Source organism: Taudactylus pleione, unplaced genomic scaffold, assembly GCF_031769625.1.
Source record: "Taudactylus pleione unplaced genomic scaffold, aTauple2 ptg000053l, whole genome shotgun sequence".
Taxonomy (NCBI): Eukaryota; Metazoa; Chordata; class Amphibia; order Anura; family Myobatrachidae; genus Taudactylus; species Taudactylus pleione.
In genome coordinates this window covers 43,910,618-43,930,486 of record NW_028284455.1, presented here as the reverse complement: position 1 = coordinate 43,930,486, position 19,869 = coordinate 43,910,618, and the positions used below count along the sequence as shown (strand labels likewise).

The window sequence follows — 19,869 nt, the reverse complement described above, 5'->3', positions numbered from 1 at the left end:
AGTATATACAATGGACATTATTTTCTCTCAGTTTTATTTAATTGTTTAAAGTGTACTCTATTTATTTGAAGATTAATAAATAAGCCAGCATGATTGCTCTAATTTAGCATACCATTTCTCCATTACTTTTGTATTTCAACACTTCTGTTTTCTATCAAGCTACTCTATTGTGTATTAATTTATGTACTGATTGTTAAAATAAAAAAAAAGTGTACTTTACGTCTTTAAGGAAAAGAATGATTATGGTATTTTTTTTTTTTACATTTTGTGTATGAAATAAAGTTTGCAAGACTATGACAAGTACATATGATTGAATATATTAATATTCCATAGACAAAAAACCTTACGGTTTCATATGTCCCATTGAGGCTGCTTAGACATGATCTGAAAATTCACAAAATCTATTGATTTTCTGTCACTCAAACTCCAAAAAGCAATGAAATTACGATCATTAAGGCTGATGCCTTAATGGACGTGTTCCTTGTGCAATACAGATATGGTATGCCATCACACCCTATGGTTAACAGCAGATTCAGCACTCTCACAGAATGAGATTGCTGTCACTCACAAAATGGTGGAGCTATTAATTCACAGAATTGTGTGCTCATTGGAATACACACATGCAGTCTATGCAACTGACGTCAAAGCAGAAAAGAGCTGTGCAGATGGGATAAAAGTGATGTGGATTGGGGGAGGAGACACAGCAGCGTGGATAGGTGAGACACAAAGGCGTGTAGAGGAGGGAAGGTTAAGCAGTACAGAGGGGGGGTAGCCAAAGTAATGCAGATGGGTGGAAAATAGTGGTGCGGACGGGGGGAAACAGAGTGGCACGGTTTGGGGGGACAGCGACGTGGATGGGGAAGCAAGTGGCATGGACATGGGAAGACAGGCATGACAGATTGGTGCGGATAAGGGAATACAAACTAGCACAAGGTTTTTTGTCTACGGAATTTCATAGCTTTTTTAAAATTTATTAACTATCAGGGTTTGGATGAGCAAACCGGGCCACCTGCAGGGGAGAAGGGCAACAAAATGGTACTCTAACGCAGGTGGAAGAGGGGACAGCACACAGTAGGTTGGTTTGGGAGGTGCAGAGTGCGAGACGGCTGTAGTCGTGTGGGATAGCGGCAGCAGCGGTGGTGCAGAGCAGTGGCAGCGGTGCAGTGCAAAGGGGGCATCAGTGGGCAACAGAGGGTGGAAGAGGGGACCGCACACAGGAGGTTGGTTTGCATACCTTCCAACTGTCCCGCTTCCAGTGGGACAGTCCCGTTTTTCTGGGACTGTCCCGCTTGCCTTCCGCAGTGTCCCGCGGTGGGGGGAGAAGTTGGGGGGAGCATAAACTGCTGCTCTGCATAGCAGAGCAGCAGGTGTGCAGGGGGAGAACATGCCATGCGTATCTGTTCTCTTGTGTAGGGAGAGCCTGGGGGCTGGCCAGCGTCTCGGAGAGTGCTGGGCACGCCCCCAAAGTGATAAAAACGGGGGAAGCCGCAAGGATCTGCCCCTTTTACAGCAAGCCACGCCCAGTTTTCGGGCGCGCAACCTGTACCTCCTCAACATCTTTAAATGTTGGGATATATGGGTTTGGGAGGTGCAGAGTGCGAGATGGCTGTAGGCGTGTTGGCGACAGAGGGCTCACTGGTAGTGAGTATACACCTGAGAAAATCAAATCAGTAAGTCACAGATGGACGAATGCAACAGTGAGATCTACGCATTTATGTTAAAAATTGAATGTGTAAAAAAAAAAAAAAGGCACCCCCACAGAAAACAACCAGCCCCGGGATTTGGAGCACCAGTACTGGCTGTGCTAAATACAGGGGACAAACGACGTAGGGGTCCCTGTATTAAGCACAACCAGCACCAGGCTTTTGAGATCCTGTCCTGGTTGCCAAAATACGGGGGACTAATGACATAGTGGTCCCCTGTATTTGGTGCAACCAGCACAGGGCTCTGAGCCGGTGCTGGTTCCGGAAATACAAGGGGGAAAAAATGCATAGGCAGGCCGGGGATCCCTGGGTAGTTGGGGACCCCCCCACAATAAAGGGGTCCCCCTCCCCAGCCACGGCTCGCGACGTCATCGCCCCGCCCCCTCGGCTGACTTAAATACAGCCAGCATCGTGAGCCCCGTCCATTCAGTCGTCGGCCGGGGAGTTGGAGAGACCAGCTGATGAATGAAGACGACAGGAAGCCCTGGATGTGCGGCGGCCGCACAAAAGAGCTTACTGGTCGCCGCGCTCCAGGTGAAGACGCCGCAGAAGTCCTGGATGGGCGACGACCATGTAAAAGAGCTTAAAGGCCGTCGCCCCCCAGGTGAAGGTGCGGCATAATAAAATAATTTAAAAACGGTTTTTGTTTTATTTTAATATTTCTTTTGCAGGGGTACTATAGGTGCCAGCAGGCCCTTAATATCCCGCCTGCTGGTACTTGTGGTTCTTCAAGTACCAGCATGCAGGGGATACCTGCTGGGACTTTTAGAACTATTGCAAAAGCCAATTTTTATATTTTCTTATGCACCACACTATAAATAATCAGCCCGGCACCCACCGCCCAGGGGTGCCAGGGATAGCCCCGGGCTATCAGCCTGGGCCTGGGGTGCCCTGAGGAGGGGGACCCCTTTATTGGGGGGGTCCCAAACTACACCCAGGGATCCCCGGCCTGGGCTGACTAGCGGTCATTGGCGATGCTGCGGCTGGGGGACCCGGTGAAAGGGCTCCCCTGGCTGTGGCGTGGCCCCCCCCCCCCCCCGCGCGCGCTAGACGGGGTGCGGTGCTGGTTCTGGGAAATACAGGGGGAGCCCTATAACACAACACACTTTAATATTGTAATATTTTATTTTACAGGTCTTCACCTGGGGGACGGCGGCCTTTAAGCTCTTTTGCATGGCCGCCGCCACCCCAGGACTTAGGCATCTTCACTCGGCGGGAGCCAACCCGCCAGGGCTTCTGTGTTTTCGTCTGGCAGGCGCCAACCCGCCAGGGCTTCGGCGTATTCGCCTGGCGGGCATCAACCCGCCAGGGCTTCGGTGTCTTCGCCTAGTTGGCGGCAGCCTGTGATATCTCTTTTTCGTGGCTGCCTCCCACTAGGACTTCTGGTGTCTTCACCTGGCGGGTACCAACCCGCCAGGGCTTCCACGTCTTCACCTAGTGGGCGACAGCTTGTGTCAGCTCTTTTGCATGGCCGCCGCCCACTAGGACTTCCGGTGTCTTTGCCTGGCGGGCAGCAACCTGCTAGGGCTTCGGCTTTTTCGCCCGGCGGGCACCAACCCGCCAGGGCTTCCGCCTCTTCACCTAGTGGGCTTGTTGCCTGTGTCAGCTCTTTTGCATGGCCGCCGCCCACTAGGACTTCATGTGCCTTCGCCCGGTGGGCGACAACCCGCCAGGGCATCGGCGTCTTCGCCTGGCGGGCGCCCACCTGCCAGGGCATCTGGCGTCTTCACCTAGTGGGCGGCAGCCTGTGTCAGCTCTTTTACATGGCCGCCACCCACTAGGACTTCCGGTGTCTTCGCCCGGCGGGCGCCAAACCGCCAGGGCTTCGGCATCTTCGCCTGGCGGGTGCCAAACCGCCAGGGCTTCAGCGTCTTTGCCTGGCGGGCGCCCACACGCCAGGGCTTCTGGCGTCTTCACCTGGGGGGTGGCTGCCACCTCCCCAGGGCTTCTATGGTCCTCCGCAGGCTCCCAACGGGACCAGCGCGTTCAGGCGTCGGCGGCGGGCCTGGATCTGAGAAGATCCTGTCCCCGCCAGCCATTCTGCCGAGTATGGCAGTGGAGTCCATTTTCAAATTCAAAGATGGCCGCCGCGAGCCGTGATTGGCTAGCGGCGGCCATCTTTGAATTTCCAAAATAGCGGAGGCGCCATTTTTGAAATGGGCGCCACTGCCGTATTCATCATAATGGCTGTAGGGGTCTGAAATCTCTCCGGTCCACGCCAGCCGTCATTGCCCTCACCGCCGCTGGACCCTCCACTGCCGCCGGACCCGTGGCCACCGGACCCTCCGCCGCCAACACCCGCGCCCCTGACGACACCCACGTCCCCCGCCAACAACCGCGACCCGCAGCCACCGCTGAGGTCCCCACTACCGCCCACAAACGACGGCCATCTTGCTGCACCCAAGTGAAGCCACTATGACTACTCATGCAGGAAGCTCCTACTGCGGCTGCGCAACAAGTTGAAAAGTCCTATATTTATAATGACGCACTCTTGAGGTAATAGTTTAAAAACTGTCACTTTACCTGAAAACTGTCTAATTTACCTGAACCCCACAAGCACGTACCCTGGCACAATAGCTACCTAATAAAACAAACCCAAAGTCTAAATTCCACCCCTAACTTGAGTTTTACCTTCACAAAAATCCCCCATAGGCTATTGTACAAAAGGGTTCCTAATTCACAATGTCAGTAAAAGTGAAAGTTGGAGCATTTAGATTACTCCCAAATGCTAATTTTTTATGTTTTTCCCTGAAATTTGGCATGCAGCACCGAGCGACGGTTCTATCCGGCCATACCAAATTTCAGATCCGTACCTCCTATAGCTTTTGAGGTGTAGCCCCTTGAACACCCTGCCCCCCCCCTTCAGAATTCTCTATGGAGAAATAAGTTTTTTTTTTTAGACGCAGCCTTAATATACGGGCACGACTGTGCCCTTATAATAAAAATGGAAATATAGTGGCACCAGCGCTACAGGTATAGTGGATCAGAACACTCTCAAATAACGGGTGGCAAAAAAAATCTATTTTATTGCCTAAAATATGGATAACACAGTGAACATATAACATTTCATAAACATAAAACTCGTTTCCATAAAGTGCATACAGTATATTCACACATGCACTCTCTTTAGTGCGATTTGCTGCTATACTGTTATGCACTTTATGATACCGTGTTCTACGATACATTATTCAATCTATGCAATTTGCAGCTTTATTCACACATGCACTCTCATTAGTGTGATTTGCTGCTATACTGTTATGCACTTTATGATACCGTGTTCTACGATACATTATTCAATCTATGCACTTTACAGCTTTATTCACACACGAACTCTCTTTAGTGCGATTTGCTGCTATACTGTTATGCACTTTATGATACCATGTTCTACGATACATTATTCAATCTATGCACTTTACAGCTTTATTCACACATGCACTCTCTTTAGTGTGATTTGCTGCTATACTGTTATGCACTTTATGATACCGTGTTCTACGATACATTATTCAATCTATGCACTTTACAGCTTTATTCACACACGAACTCTCTTTAGTGCGATTTGCTGCTATACTGTTATGCACTTTATGATACCATGTTCTACGATACATTATTCAATCTATGCACTTTACAGCTTTATTCACACACGAACTCTCTTTAGTGCGATTTGCTGCTATACTGTATGCACTTCATGGAACAGAGTTTTATGTTTATGAAATGTTATATGGTCGCTGTGTTATCAATTTTTTTAGGCAATATTTTTTTTTGCCACCCGTTATTTGAGAAAGTGTTCTGATCCGCTATACCTGTAGCGCTGGTGCCACTATATTTCCATTTTTGAAATCACTACTTTGGGGCAAAGGGATACCCCTCCCTTAGTGACTAACAGCTGCTTAAAAGGTGTGCCTCAGGGACCCACCTCCTATTCTTTTTTACTAATACCCCCCGAATATATTAATAAGTTTTGAATGCTGCTCTTATGTAACAATTAGCTTTTAGGCATACACTATACACATAAAAACAAGTGCAACTGTGGTATGTGCAGCCGGAAATAAAATACTGCATAACATATTAAACAAGAACAGGTGACTGTAAAGCCGCATACACACGGAAAGATGTGCTGTAAGAACGATATTGGTGAGAGATTTATTTTGAACTTTCTGTAGTGCAGGACAAACGATATTGGGTGTACACACTGACAGATATCTTTCAGAGAAGTCATCCTACCACATCTCAAATTTTCCTGCATGTACGGATGACCAAAGATATCGTTATCGTCCAGTGGGAGCGTGCATCGTTGGTCGTTCATTGCATATACGCGGAACGATATATTGTTGAACGATATCGTTCAAAGATATTGTCTAGTGTGTATGCCCCTTAAGGTACAAATACCATCACTTATATAAAGGAAGATTAAAGGCAGATGGGGCAGGGAGGGTTGGATCCATTTTGTGTCTATTTTCTAGCAACCACAAGTAGATTTAAGGTGCGTACACACTAGACGATTCGCTCCATGAGCGATATCGTCTAGTGTGTCCCCGGCAGGGAAGTGCTCACTATCGTTAATGACATTGAGCACACACACTGAGCAAGGTCAAGTACGATGTTGTTCAGTGCCGGGCACTCTCCTCATCCCCGAACATGCAACAACCTGACAATAATGTCAGGTTGCCATGTAGATTCGGGCGTTGAGCAGCAACGACCAATGACCCGTGGGAGCGCGCAGCGTTGGTCGATGATGCATACACACTGGCCGATATACTGAATGACCTAACAATATCGTTAGCTCGTTTCAAATATCAGCCAGTGTGCACGCACCTTTATAATGGTTTCAACCTCGGTAAGTCAGATGCCCCAATAGGTCTTATTTCGGGGATGGTGGGACAAACATGATCCTATGTTCTCCAGTAAAAATCACAGTCCTGGCGCTAGAAAAACTTCATAAGACTACAGGACCAGTTGCAGTGATACAGATCAGCAGTTGGCTATGGGCCCGATTCAGAGATGTACGTAAACCCGATGGCGGGGGACTACGCATGCACAGGATCCGTTCTGTGCATGTGCAGAATGGGTCCTCCGAGATAGCACACTGTGCCCCCAAAGCCACAGTATAAATGATATACCGCGGTTGTTTGGGGGTGAGGGGGTGACGACGGGGTTACAAGCCGGCTGCATTGGGCAGCGTATGCACTGCCGAGGCCGACCAACGGACATTTTTCCTGTTCATTCACAGGAGAGAAATGGGAAGATGTCTACTACCCAGGGGATGAAGCCAGATATTGTGTGTCTGTGAGTGTATGGTAATGACAACTGCTAGGTGTCAGGCTGCCAGATATAATGCCTATCGGCTAGACACACCTTTTATCTGTCAGTGTATGCCCTGCATAAGACAATGTACAGTATGTACAATATATGTATATATCTATTTCATTTAGGTTCTTTCCTGACTGCCAGCCAACTTATAATAGAGACGATGTGATGAAGCACTATCATGGTCCAGTAAGGAAAATCACAACCCTGGAAAAGTAGTCACAGAGTGGTTTTACGTGGGCCGTCCCATAACCAGGACCCATACATGTATTGAGAAGAGGACACTGAGATCCACTGCACTGACCCCATTCTAGGAGATCAATTTGTTTTTCAGAATAATCACCCAATTAAGGTGCAATGTAACATACAGATGTGTCCACATTCCCTTATCCTCAAATCATGCCAAATAGCACGCTACAAACTTTGCTACTTACTGGCTCCAAAACAATAATCCTAAGTACCTAGTACACTATAAGCCAACTAAGGCACAAAGCAGAGGAAAAAGTAGCACAATGGAGGAAAAGGTAGCAAATCTGAGGAAAAGTACACAATCTGGGGTAAAACGGCAAAAGACGGCTCCAATACAAGTGACCCTTACAATGCATTGTTATGAATAATCTGCAAATTTATGCCAATTTAGTTGCTACATAAAATACTAGTGCTAGAACCTAGTACACTATAAGCTAAAATTAAAAATTGAGAAAAGTAGCAAAAGTGGGTTAAAAGTGCACAGCACAGAATCATTCCATATAGCACACAAAGGATACAGGTGATTGGATACACAATTGTACACACACATTGCATTTGCTCTTTAGCAAGTTGGTCTGCATCCTCAGTAATACTTTGTGCAGGTGCATTATAACGGTGTTTAATGCCAACTATAAAAATACACAACAAAAACAAAAGACTACATATCACAGAAACCAGAACACAACAAAACATCTACATAATGTACAGAAATAATCCCACCTTTGGAACGTCTGCAGCCACTTGCACAGAGTGGTGGATGGTCTCTGGTAGTTTGGATTTCCCTGTAGCAGCATTTGCTCGTGGGGTGGTGCAAGAGCTGAAAGATTTCCAGCAATTATTGGCTATAACACGTAATCATCTATCACATGCTAAGGTTATACACCACGCTAAAGATTGCTACATACTTCCCTGTAAGGCAATTTCACACTCTAAACAAAAATAGGGCATTTCCTGGAATTTGTTACTTACCATGAAACATGACATGCCTTCGAAGATCACAATACCTGGATGAATCACCTCTAATACATTGCCATTCATTTCTATAGTGGAAGATGGGCTTCCAACAAACCCTTCACTTTGTCACCTGTCCCCCTATGTAGTAGGTAGGTGATGGTTCCCTCAAAGACACCTACCCCACTCCTCCTGATTACCTGAGACCAATCATGCTGTCTGGTCCTAGTTACTATTGCTGCATGTAAGGCCACTGTAGGAACAGTAGCAACAAGAATGAGAACCATTTTTTAAGCATAAACAGATTTAATTGTTCTCAGTTACCTGAGCGAGAAAATGGTCTCATTTGATTCTCCATCAAGGGCACTTTTGGGTCTTAAGTCTGCTGAATTCTCTGAATGGGAACAAATAAATAAGAGTTAGACACCAATTATTACAATAAGAGCTAGTAAAAAGAGATTGAATACGCAATTGGGGATACTAACCAATCTTAAATGACTTGTGTAATGGTGCAGGCTCCTCTGTAGTGTCACAATCCAAAGCCTCACTGTTTATCCTGCCATGGGAATAGTGCATAACGTCTTACTTGTCAAATACACTGAAGCACAAGGATTTTATATCCATAGATACACGAGATCCCTTATAAATATAATTCACCACATAGAAAACATGTTCATATCGCAAACAAGGCAAAAAATAATTTATAGTGCCTGTAATATAACCAATCAACCTAATTCAGTGTTAACTCCCCTTACTTTATATTAAAAACAAGCTGATAAACCCAGTTTCACCCGGGTAGACCTTAGATATTTACTGTTCCATTTCCATCTCACCTCTCTAGTAACACATTAATCCTTCACCTCTATAGTAATGAATCTCTACTATAGTAAGACACTACCCTGTGTACTAACACATTCCACTCCCTCCCCTCTGTAGCAAAACATTATCCTTGCTCACCGCTGTTGTAACACATTCTCTACCGTCACCCTGTAGTAACACATTTGACATTCCCCTTCCCCACCTGTGTAGTAACACATTTGACATTCCCCTTCCCCACCTGTGTAGTAACACATTTGACATTCCCCTTCCCCACCTGTGTAGTAACACATTTTCCTCGCACCTCTGTAGTAAAAGAGTGCCCCTAATACTACACTCCATACTGTACACTTACCCCCTGCACCCAATACTGTGTCCTTAACCCTCACTTAACCCAATACAGTACCCTTATCACCTAACCATGCTACCAATACTGTACCCTTACCCCATAACCCTGCACCCAATATTGTATCTTCACCCCCAACCCTTCACTCACTATTCAAATAGGGGAGCCACACCAACTGCCAGTGATGTGTGGCAGAACTTGGGATGACAGTTGGTGTTTGAATATGAACTGTGCTACTACAGCCACGATGAGACAGTCAGGCAGGACATTGCACAGGGGAAGGAAACATTTTTGCCAATTTTAACCCCTTAGGAGTCGAATTTTGAAAAATCCCTTCTTAGTGGGCACCTACGTCATGGAAGGAATATTCTCCCCGATTTTCATATTTCTAGGTCCAGGAGTTTTGGCTGTAGAGTTTAGCACCCTGCACCTGTCACAACCTGTGCAGGTCTTCTTTCCTGCCTGGGGTGTCGCTCTCTGCTCTGGTGCTTCTAGCACACTCAGATGATTCGTTAAACTGCTGAGCAGACCAGAGTGTGCTAGAAGCACCAGAGCAGATAGCGACATCCTAGGCAGGAAAGATTAACTGCTCGGATCGTAACAGGTGCAGGGTGCTAGAATGAACACTAGGGCTGGGTGTTGATAAGTCAGTCAGGACTTTTGAATTATATATGCACACTCACAAATACGTTTTTGGAACCGGTCCCTTACTCCAACGAATAGAACATGTGGGGCCTGTCTAGGTTTTATCCAATGACACGTTCTTTTAGTCCTTCTATGGAACAAGCCGGCTTTCACACTAGGGCTGAACCATAAAAGATAAAGAAGCTGGACGCCTCAGAATTTTTATTTTCCTCCAGATATGGAAGTTTTGTCTCAGAAGTCACAAAACTTAGCTCCTCTTTCACTTTGCAAATTAGGCACTTTTACCACAGCGTAAACCAGAACGTGCTGATCAACTTTCTTAGTTCAAAGTTGTGATGTCATCCGAATCCAAAGGGCCCCATAACTGAACAAATGCAATGTTCAGCAACTACAGGCGAATCAAAGTCATATGCATCTCCACTTGCCACTTTGTGGATGTAACTGGGTGGCAAGTGGGCAGTCACACTCAGGATGAGCATTCTGAGTGTTGTGGGCAGATGGGCACAAGTGCAGACTATTCAGAGGGGAGCGTTTTTCAGAGCGGATGTCAGACAAACCTCTTGCACCAAGGATTGGGCTGGTGTAAATGTGCGCGGTTAGTGATGAAGGATACTCTCACAAGCGGATGGACAGGGGCTGTGCAACTAACTCTGAATACAGGCAAAGATACACATTTATTTCCAAGCATTTAGGTGCAATGCTAAATCAGGACCATGGCGGCCATGTCCTACAATACAATGCTAATAGGCAAAGATCTAAAGCTAGGAACCAGTGTCCAGCTACCCCTTCTCTACTCTCTTTTATCCAAACCTATAAGAAACACCTCCCAATATACTCTAAAACTTGTAAAACGTATTTTAAATGCTGCTAAGTGTCAAATTGCTGCTAAATCTAAAATCTGATCACCACAATCAATAGTAACTAGCTAACATATCACATGGAACATATCACAGCTAACCTACGTAACACCCCAACAATTTTGCTGCCACTAGGACATCCTGGGTCAAACACTATGAGACCAAACCTCCGTTATGTGCCACATGAACCCCTTATTTTAGTAATGTGTACTTAATAGAAGGAACCCCACCCCTCAATAATAACAATTATAATGCATTTATATTTAGACATGAGGGTTTTAGGGATAACGGGAAATTCTCCTGTTTAGGGTTTCTAATGTGTGTATAATGTTCCTCCCCCCTGCTATGTTCTTCCCTAATCTCTTAGCTTTACCATTGCCTCCTGTCTCCAGTTTTACTGTATTACAATGTTAATTTAACTTCGCCAATTGCAAAAAATCCCAATAAACATTTATAAACAAATAATAGTCTGCACTGGCTGTTAATGAGTAGTTTTTAAATTTATTGGTAAACACAAAAAAATGGACAGAGAAAGTGTCATTACTTTGCAGAGTATAATGCAATCATGTCTTTGTAGTGAACGTCTCTGAACAATACCCATAGTGCCCACTAGATGGCGATAGAAGCATGCATTCCTACTCTTGTCTTTGCTGGACTCCAGTTCGGCACAGGCGACAAACTTTGATGCTGAACTGCAGACCTCAATAGGTGTGGGGCACTTAGTGTAGGCATGCAAATGTGACTGTATAATTGTAGTTAAAATGTTCATTTTCATCTAGTAATTTATCTGTGGTTTTCTCTGATGTTTAGGGCCATATTCAATTTGAGGCGAAAAGTCGGTCGCCGTCATCGGAGGTGTCGGAACTGATAACTTATCGCGCCCGTCCCCACCATTCCCCGTATTCAATTTCATTTCAGCGAAAACGGAACCCGGCGAAAAGTCCTGTCATTTTATGGGAAATCATCCAGACACCCCCCAAAAGATGCTCTGACATGGGGGATCACTATGGGTACCCCGGAATAGCTCTGCTAAAGGTATGTGGGGTCTTTAAATGGTCTCAATAGGTGCTGCATAGCGTCTTTGGGAAAGTGGTGAAGAATAGTATTTTGCAACTTTTTTGGGGAAAAATAAGGTATCCCATCAAATTTGGGGTACATGAAAATGGGTACTAGCATATTTTAAAGTGGCTAATGTGAAGTTTTAAAAAACGTGAAATATCCACCTGACGCAAGCACCTGCAATCAAGAAAACACCTGCCGCATACTTGGGGACCCCTGTGTGTCTATTTCGCTAATATAGAAGTTTGTCCCCCAATTTTTTTTTTCATCCCTAAAATGAAAGTACTTTATTTGGGGTGTCCTGTAGTCCTCATTTTTTTGACACAGAATAACTTTGGGGGACTGTCCAAGGGGTGCTTTTTTGGGGTGGTTTTTGAAAGTCTGCAACCCAAAACCCCAATTCTGCACTTGTTATTGCCACCTACTCAATGCTAATACTTTTTCGCAGGTCCCAATGCATAGACTTTTCGCTCCGGCGAAAAGTTGGGAAAATTGAATACGGGGATAAGTCAAACCTACTAAGCCTTGGAGAGAGTTAAAGGGGACTATTCATGTAAAAATGAAGGGTTTACCGGTAATTACTACTATATATTGCATCATATCGATGCGATATATATAGTAGCTCTAAAAATGGTATTCGCAAATATTTACCTGTACAGCGAAGAAGTCCAATAAGCATACCTTCCACGATCCTGGTGAGAAGTGTGGAACTCCCAGGCACCGGATTCTCAGCCATTAGGACCTGACTATACATGTGCCGTCAGTGAGCAGCAGATCATCAGGGTCAGCAAGTCGGCCGTGGGGGGGGGGGGGGGGGGGAACAGATAAGCTGAGAAAAGCTGCTGATCTCCTGGCTGGAGGCTACAGACAGTCCTCCTGTACTCCAGCATCCAGCAGCCGCCTGCACAGAACAGGGATGAGCAGAGCGGTGCTGCGGATATTCTACTGTTGCTAGTGACAGAGGAGGACTGGCCCCGATGCCCGTTAGTAGCATGGAGGGGTGGATGGACGCCTTTCCCAGCCTCCATGCAGCACCGTGCTCTGCAGGCAGGATGACATCAGGAGGAGGCAGCAATATGGGGAGGTCAGTCAATCACTAAGCAGGTCTGCGGTGTGGGGACTGCAGGCAGACTGCTGCTGGTCATTGTGCTGCTGTATGTGTGAGTATGCCATGTGCCCCGGCCCCCCTTCCCCCCAAACCCCAGTCTCCAGCGGCTCTCTCCCGAGCTGGGCTGACTCAGAGTCTGATATGGAAAAATTATTTTGAGAAGTGAACAGAGAGCTGAGCTTTCTGTAATTGCTCTTACCATACTACTGTATTGGGAAGCGATAGATACACTAACCAGGGGCACTGCTGGAGAAATAGGAGATTCCTCTATGGTAACCCCTTCTATGAATAGGACGAAGCAGTGATAAGCCCTGTTATCACTGATAAAGGGACTTTCACTGCTACATGAGTAGGCCACAAAGTGCCAACCAATCAGCTCCTAAATGGCACTTAATAGGCTGTGTTTGAAAACTGACAATTAGGAGCCTATTGGTTGGTACTTTATCTCTCTACAGTTTCTCTCACTCCAAGGCTTAGAACATCTACCGCATGGTCACCGTACTTGTCAGATCTTATAGTACATACAAAGAGATTTATTAAAGCTTGGAGAGAGATAAAGTACCAACCAATCACCTCCTAGCTGTCATTTTTCAAACACAGCCTGTAAAATGACAGTTAAAAGATGATTGGTTGGAACTTTGGGCCTGATTCAGACCCGTTCGCTAGCAAGCGATCGCTGGGAGCTAGCAGTGTTTTGCAATGTGCGCATGCATCGCAGTCCGTGCTATCGGGAAGTGTACGCTCGTCCAGAATAGACAGCCCAGCTGAATGAGTGACTGGTCAAGCCGTTTGTGGGTGGTAACAGGGGCAGGCAACTGGAAACAGGGGAGTGGAGGTGCGAACACAGGCATGCCTGAGCATCTTATCGCCGTTTCAGAGGTGTGCATAATTAACAGGCAGCGTCATAGTACACGTCACCTAGTTGAATTATACACTGAAGTGCTCGCAGTGCTTGCGGTTGGGTATACTCAACCTCAAGCGCTACATTCACTTCCGATGGAACCCGATGTACCGATGGTTGCATACACTTCCTGGAGATGACGTGTGCTAGTGGGTGTCTAAAGACAGGCTGGTGGGCGTCTTGCATACACAGGGTGATCGCACGCCAAGACATAGTGGGCATGCTTATGCCTTGCCGTGCGATCTCCTGCCTTGCCGTCACTTAGCCGAATTTGAATACACTGAGCGAGCATACGCATCTAGCGAACGGGTCTGAATCAGGCCCTTTATCTCTGTCCAAATTTTGATATATCTCCCCCAGTATGAGTCAGTTATCAAATAAAGTATAATCCAAATAAACAGTGATTAGTCCAAAGTATGCCTGGGTTCTCCCAAGACATCCTGTACATCAGTTAAAAGGTGAATAAGCTCAAAACACAGTATAATTAACAAAATATGTACACTCCCCATATATTTTAAATACTATATACTTATACTTTAATGACAATTAAGAGCACTGACCAAAGCCTAACATCTTAAGTAGAGTATCATACCTAAGGGCATTAACATTCAGGACAAGGCTGTCGCCACCAGCAAATGCATCTTTCCAGAAAGAATGACGCAGCAATTCAGTCCAAGTAATCCTAAAAAAACAATAATATAAGGTAGTTGGAGGGATGACCATTATAAACAGGACTCCATTTTGTTTAATGTACAATAGGACTAATAAAATGTGCATGCTGCACAGAACGGTTATTTAGGCATCAGAAAGGCTATGACCAAAGCAGACCAGGGGAGGCAACACTGTTACTACAACCTGACTGTAATAAATAAATGCTACAATGTATGCAACAGCTGATTAATCATTGGATTGGAGATTTTCTGCCTACAGTACAGTATAGAACTCCACTAACTATTTTTCAAAGCATTATATAAACAACCCACAGTCAGCAAGATCTGAGGTTGTAAAAGTGGTGTATGTCAGTAAATATAATCTAGTTACCATAGCTTTGGAGAAAGACAAACTTATGCTTGTACTGCTGCTGCTGTTTATACTACTTCTATAGTGACAAATAATGTATGTTAGTAGATAATTAACATTGTGAAGTTTCAAATATATTTTCTACCTGTCCTGATATTTGTAGTATGACAAAAAAAAAATCAATTTCTTAATTTAATTGACAAAGAGTGGTGAAAACAATCAAAAGAGACAAGAAAAAAAAGTTATCTGAAATGTGAAGTGTATGAACACAAATCATACTGTAATTACAGACATGCATACCGTTTCTGGGGGTCCTTCTGTAGTAAACCACTGAGTAAGGACTGGAACTCGGCAGACGGCTTGGAAGATGAGGGCCCTGGTCAGACATAAAAATTAGGAAGCGCAGCACCTTTGGAAAGTAATGCATCTTAAGGCCCCCATACACGGTGTGATATGCACCTAGCGATGGGACGGCCAATCCGACAGCCGACATATCGGGTGGACCCCACACACGAAGCGTTCTGGTGCCTGACCGCCTGATATGCCAGCACCCCCCCTCCCATAGCGCTGCGTGGGATCGTTCGTCGATCCCCCAAATCAATTGAACAAGCAGAAAGATCTGGAGGAGCAACCGACGACCCCACGGGAGCGCGCACTGGCCCATATCATACCCACACACGGAACAATGTAGCGGCGATATCGTTCCAATCCATCGGATCGGCCGCTATATCTCAGTGTGTGGGGGCCTTTAGATACATAATCTCATCTGCAAGCACACTATAGAACATTTTTTTAATCAAAAATCAAATTTTATATTTTTATTACAAAGTGTCACTTCAATGTCTCTTATAAAGTATAATAAAACCACCAATTGCTCATTAATTCTCCATATATAAATGAGCTGCTAATAAAATCAAACACTTATTAAACAATGTAGGGTAGTTATTGCAATGGGAGACATTTGGGATAAAGTTGTGTTTGTTGGAGGATGATTTCTTTATACTGCAGGCAGCATATTTCAGTTTGATATGGCTAATTAGGGAGAACAATAGTGTGTATGTATCTGCCATGTCATGTGAATATATCAGGCATGTCTAGTTCTGTCAGAGAAAGGAACATTAAAAAAACAAAAACATGAATGTTAATTTTATTTTCATATTCTATTAACTTGTATTTCAGATTCAATCTCATAAATTCTGGACATAGCCTGTTCATAGCCAACATGATGAGGTATTGTAGTCAGGGATGGACAGAATTAGGTAGACTTTAGGAACTTGTAAGATACATTTAACGTGCCGTTGAAGCTTTCAAGAGATCCAAAAACGGATACACAGATTGATATCTAAGGACATGACTCAAAAAACTTAGTAGAAGTAGCAGAACTGTTTTTTAACACATGCTGTAATTAAAATGAAGTCCTCAGCACTGTGCATTATCATAACAAACAAGCCCAATAATGTTATTTCTTACCTTTTTCTCAAGAAAAATTAAGACAGTTCATATAAATTAGATTACAGACCTTGGGGAATGTTTCTGAACCTTAGTGGGTGGGTGCTTCTCAATTGACTTTTTTTTTTTTTTTTTTTTTTTAAATCAAATTTGAATTAAAATAAATACAGACCTTTAGGTGGACTTAAGTCTTCATTTACAATCTTCTCTGTCAATTCTGAGAAGCTTTCAGAGAAAAATGGAGGTCGTCCTATGGTGATATCACATTGGAAAAAAATTAGTTATGCAATTGAAACAATTAAGAAAATATGTAGTTTAAAGATATAAACATAGGTTTGCACTACACGCTAAGAAATTTACAAATATCTACGCCTAATATATTGACAACTAACAATATGAACACTTATGAGTTCCAATGCCTCATAAAACATGTATTAAACCCTAAATGGAGGTACTATACATTATTATTTGTTGATTCAAGAGAAGAGTAAATAGGTCGGGACATGATCACAGATTCAATCTACCTCGCTGTTATGGCTCCAGCTGGACATATTGAACAACTCTATTGAACAAATACGAGATAGCACAATACAAATGGTTTACGTTATATTTTTATTTGTTTTAACATTAGCATAATTACAAATGTAAGTCCATTGGATTTAGTATTTACTGTATATCCTATGTATCTTCTTATATGTATTATAGATACTTTATTGATTCAATAGTTATTGGACTGCTTTTTACTATATAGCACTTTTTGCTTAATTAATAAATGATTAGACTGTCAATTGGTGGGTGCTTCTATCCAGCGCAGTTTTTTTCTGAATTTACATAGGTCAATAAGCCAAATAACAAGCCTTGGAGAAGTCAGTTTACTTCTTACAGAATAATTGGAATGCAGATATGGGACCTCTTATCTGGAAACTGTCTAACCACAAAGTTTCAGACTATGTATAGGGTAAAACTAGATTATTGCAGATGTTCTGTCCTACTCCAGACAAGTGGTCTTCCCTATAATTACTAACAATTTAACACCAGGGGCAGTTTGAGGAAAATCAGATAACAGACCCCATGCCTGTAATAACATGGCCAATGTTTGAACAGCGGTAGGCAAAACTATTTTAGTGACCACCAGGCCGCAATGGCAAGGGTTTGTTATTTTACATTTCATTCTGAGTAACTCCAATGTACAATACAGCAGCAACACCGACGTTTCTGCACAATTACCTGGGTGAATGTTTTCACTGATGGGACAATTGTGAAACATTCATTTTAAGCTGCAAGCAATAATCATTTTAGGCTCTTCATAATACTAGCACCTTTGAGAATTTCGATGGGCAGTCAGCAATGGTTTCCTAATATCTATTTAGTTTGGCTTGTTATGGACATCAAGTAAGAGAATTTCCTTTAAAAATAAAAAGGATCTCTAAGAGTGTTGGAAATAAAAGCAGAAAGAGAAATCTGCTTATATGTATTCCAAAATATAGCGGTGTGTGCTGTATGCTATAGTATTGTGCTTCTACTGTAGGTTTGTGGCCCACTCCTGCAGTAGGTTTTATACACATGGATACTTGCCATGTACTCAGGATACCTTAAGGACACACCTGAAGTCACTACAAAATAAACGGTTAATATATGCAGTAGGTTTTATACACATGGATGTGCCATGTACTCAGGATACCTTAAGACACATCTGAAGTCACTACAAAATAAACAGTTATTATAATAGGGAGTAATTGTTTCAACAAGTTCCTAACATTTTTCCATCTGTATTTATAAGATATGCATGTATTAATTCTACAAATAACCAAATTATTTAAATTAGGTTTCATTTCACTTCATTCACTCCTTTAAAAGCCTATTATTTGAGCAGAAATGAATCCATACACACAAGTAGCCAAATCTGGTGACACTTACCAGCGTACATTTCATATAACACACATCCTAAGGACCAAAGATCACTAGAAGTTGAAAAATCTGCTCCTTTGATAACTTCTGGGGCAGCATAAACTGGAGATCCTATAATATAATATACATTACATTTCAGATGTTATTCTGTAACTTTTCTACAACATTTCACATTGATCATAGCAAGTTGGGGGAAATTTAATTCCAAGCGATCTGGCGTTTAGGGATCGCACACATATCGGCCAATTACGGTAGAGCAGACAATGCAAGTTTTCACACCCCATAGAAGGAAAAACTAGTGATGGCAGTGGGCACAATGTGCTGTTTCAAAATGGCACATCGCATTCATCACTTTGAACTGAATTTCACCCCAAAAACTGAAAGCATTAATACTATCTATAACTAAATACAAGCATGCACAAAGCATCTTGCATTATTATAAAAAATAGTGCCAGAGTATCTATAACAGACAAAATACTTCATGTGATATTGGGGCATCCAAAAATTTGCCTTTAGATTACCTTTTATGCGGTTTCTTAAGTTTCTTCGTGGTGTAGATTCCCCCGTATCCCCAGAATTCTCCTCTGATCCTACCATTGCAAAAAATTCTTCTAGATTTTCCCCTTCGGCTTTTGAAAAACTGAAGTTTGTTAACTTCAAGGTGCCAGGTCCATCCAGGAGAATCTATAAAGAAATGATAAACCCAATACGCAACTGGCTCTTAACTCATGGAATCAGGTGTTTATTTACTATTATTTCTGATGTATGCACAAACGTTTACAATCGGTATAGCTTCATATCAGAGCGATTTGGAATGTTTTTTTTCACTGCTATTTATTATTCCGGAGCTACCCTTGGAGCCCCCACAAAAGGATCTCAATTCTATGCGGAGGTTCTGTGATACTCGCCGGCAAAGTAATGCTGCTGGCGAGGCATTCTGGTAATATGCACTTGCACGGCCAGCAGAGAAACAGGTTATCGCTGCTTCATAAATAGATCCCTCCATCTTTAGGATCAAAATATCAGGACCACTCAATTCATAAACCTCTACTTGGGATTCAGTTACCGTCAACATTGAAAAGGTCGACAATCATAATGTTGAAATTTCGTCATGGAGCATGTTCACAATGTAGTCATGTAAAATGTCTAATTCTGCAGAATGCCTTCGTTAGGGTTATGCTTAGGGAGCAAAGGGTTATGCTGGGTACACACTAAACAGAGGCCACACTGCATTCAACAGCATGGCCCCCACTGACTATATTGCCCGTCGGACCTGCATGCACGTCTGATGGATGATGTCGCTGACAACGCGTGCGAATCATCAACAACATAGCTGGTACACACTGGCCGATACGGTGTCCGGTCCACCAGATCAGACGACATATCGTCTAGTTTACTAGACTTTAGGGTCAGGCTGACAGAGGGGAGGGTTAGGCACTAGGGGGAATGGTTGCAGTTAGGCTGTGGGAGGAGGGTTAGGATAGGGGAAGTCTACTCATGTCAGCATGATGAATGTTGACAAAAAAAAAAAAACTACCTTACTCCTATGTTTT

The 19,869-nt window shown here is 43.8% G+C and overlaps 1 protein-coding gene across 2 annotated transcripts in view; it reads right to left on the bottom strand.

Moving 5' to 3' along the window:
• Positions 1–19,869, bottom strand: part of ULK4 (unc-51 like kinase 4) — a 777,293-nt gene that overhangs the window by 738,552 nt on the left and 18,872 nt on the right. For both annotated transcript variants that reach the window (XM_088463894.1, XM_088463889.1), the window contains exons 5-12: positions 18,838–19,000; positions 18,326–18,427; positions 16,581–16,658; positions 15,260–15,335; positions 14,532–14,621; positions 8,693–8,763; positions 8,532–8,601; positions 7,977–8,073 (exon numbers count right to left, since the gene is read on the bottom strand). In XM_088463894.1, the coding sequence (XP_088320020.1) occupies positions 7,977–8,073; positions 8,532–8,601; positions 8,693–8,763; positions 14,532–14,621; positions 15,260–15,335; positions 16,581–16,658; positions 18,326–18,427; positions 18,838–19,000 (747 nt within the window). The remainder of the gene's footprint in view (positions 1–7,976; positions 8,074–8,531; positions 8,602–8,692; positions 8,764–14,531; positions 14,622–15,259; positions 15,336–16,580; positions 16,659–18,325; positions 18,428–18,837; positions 19,001–19,869) is intronic.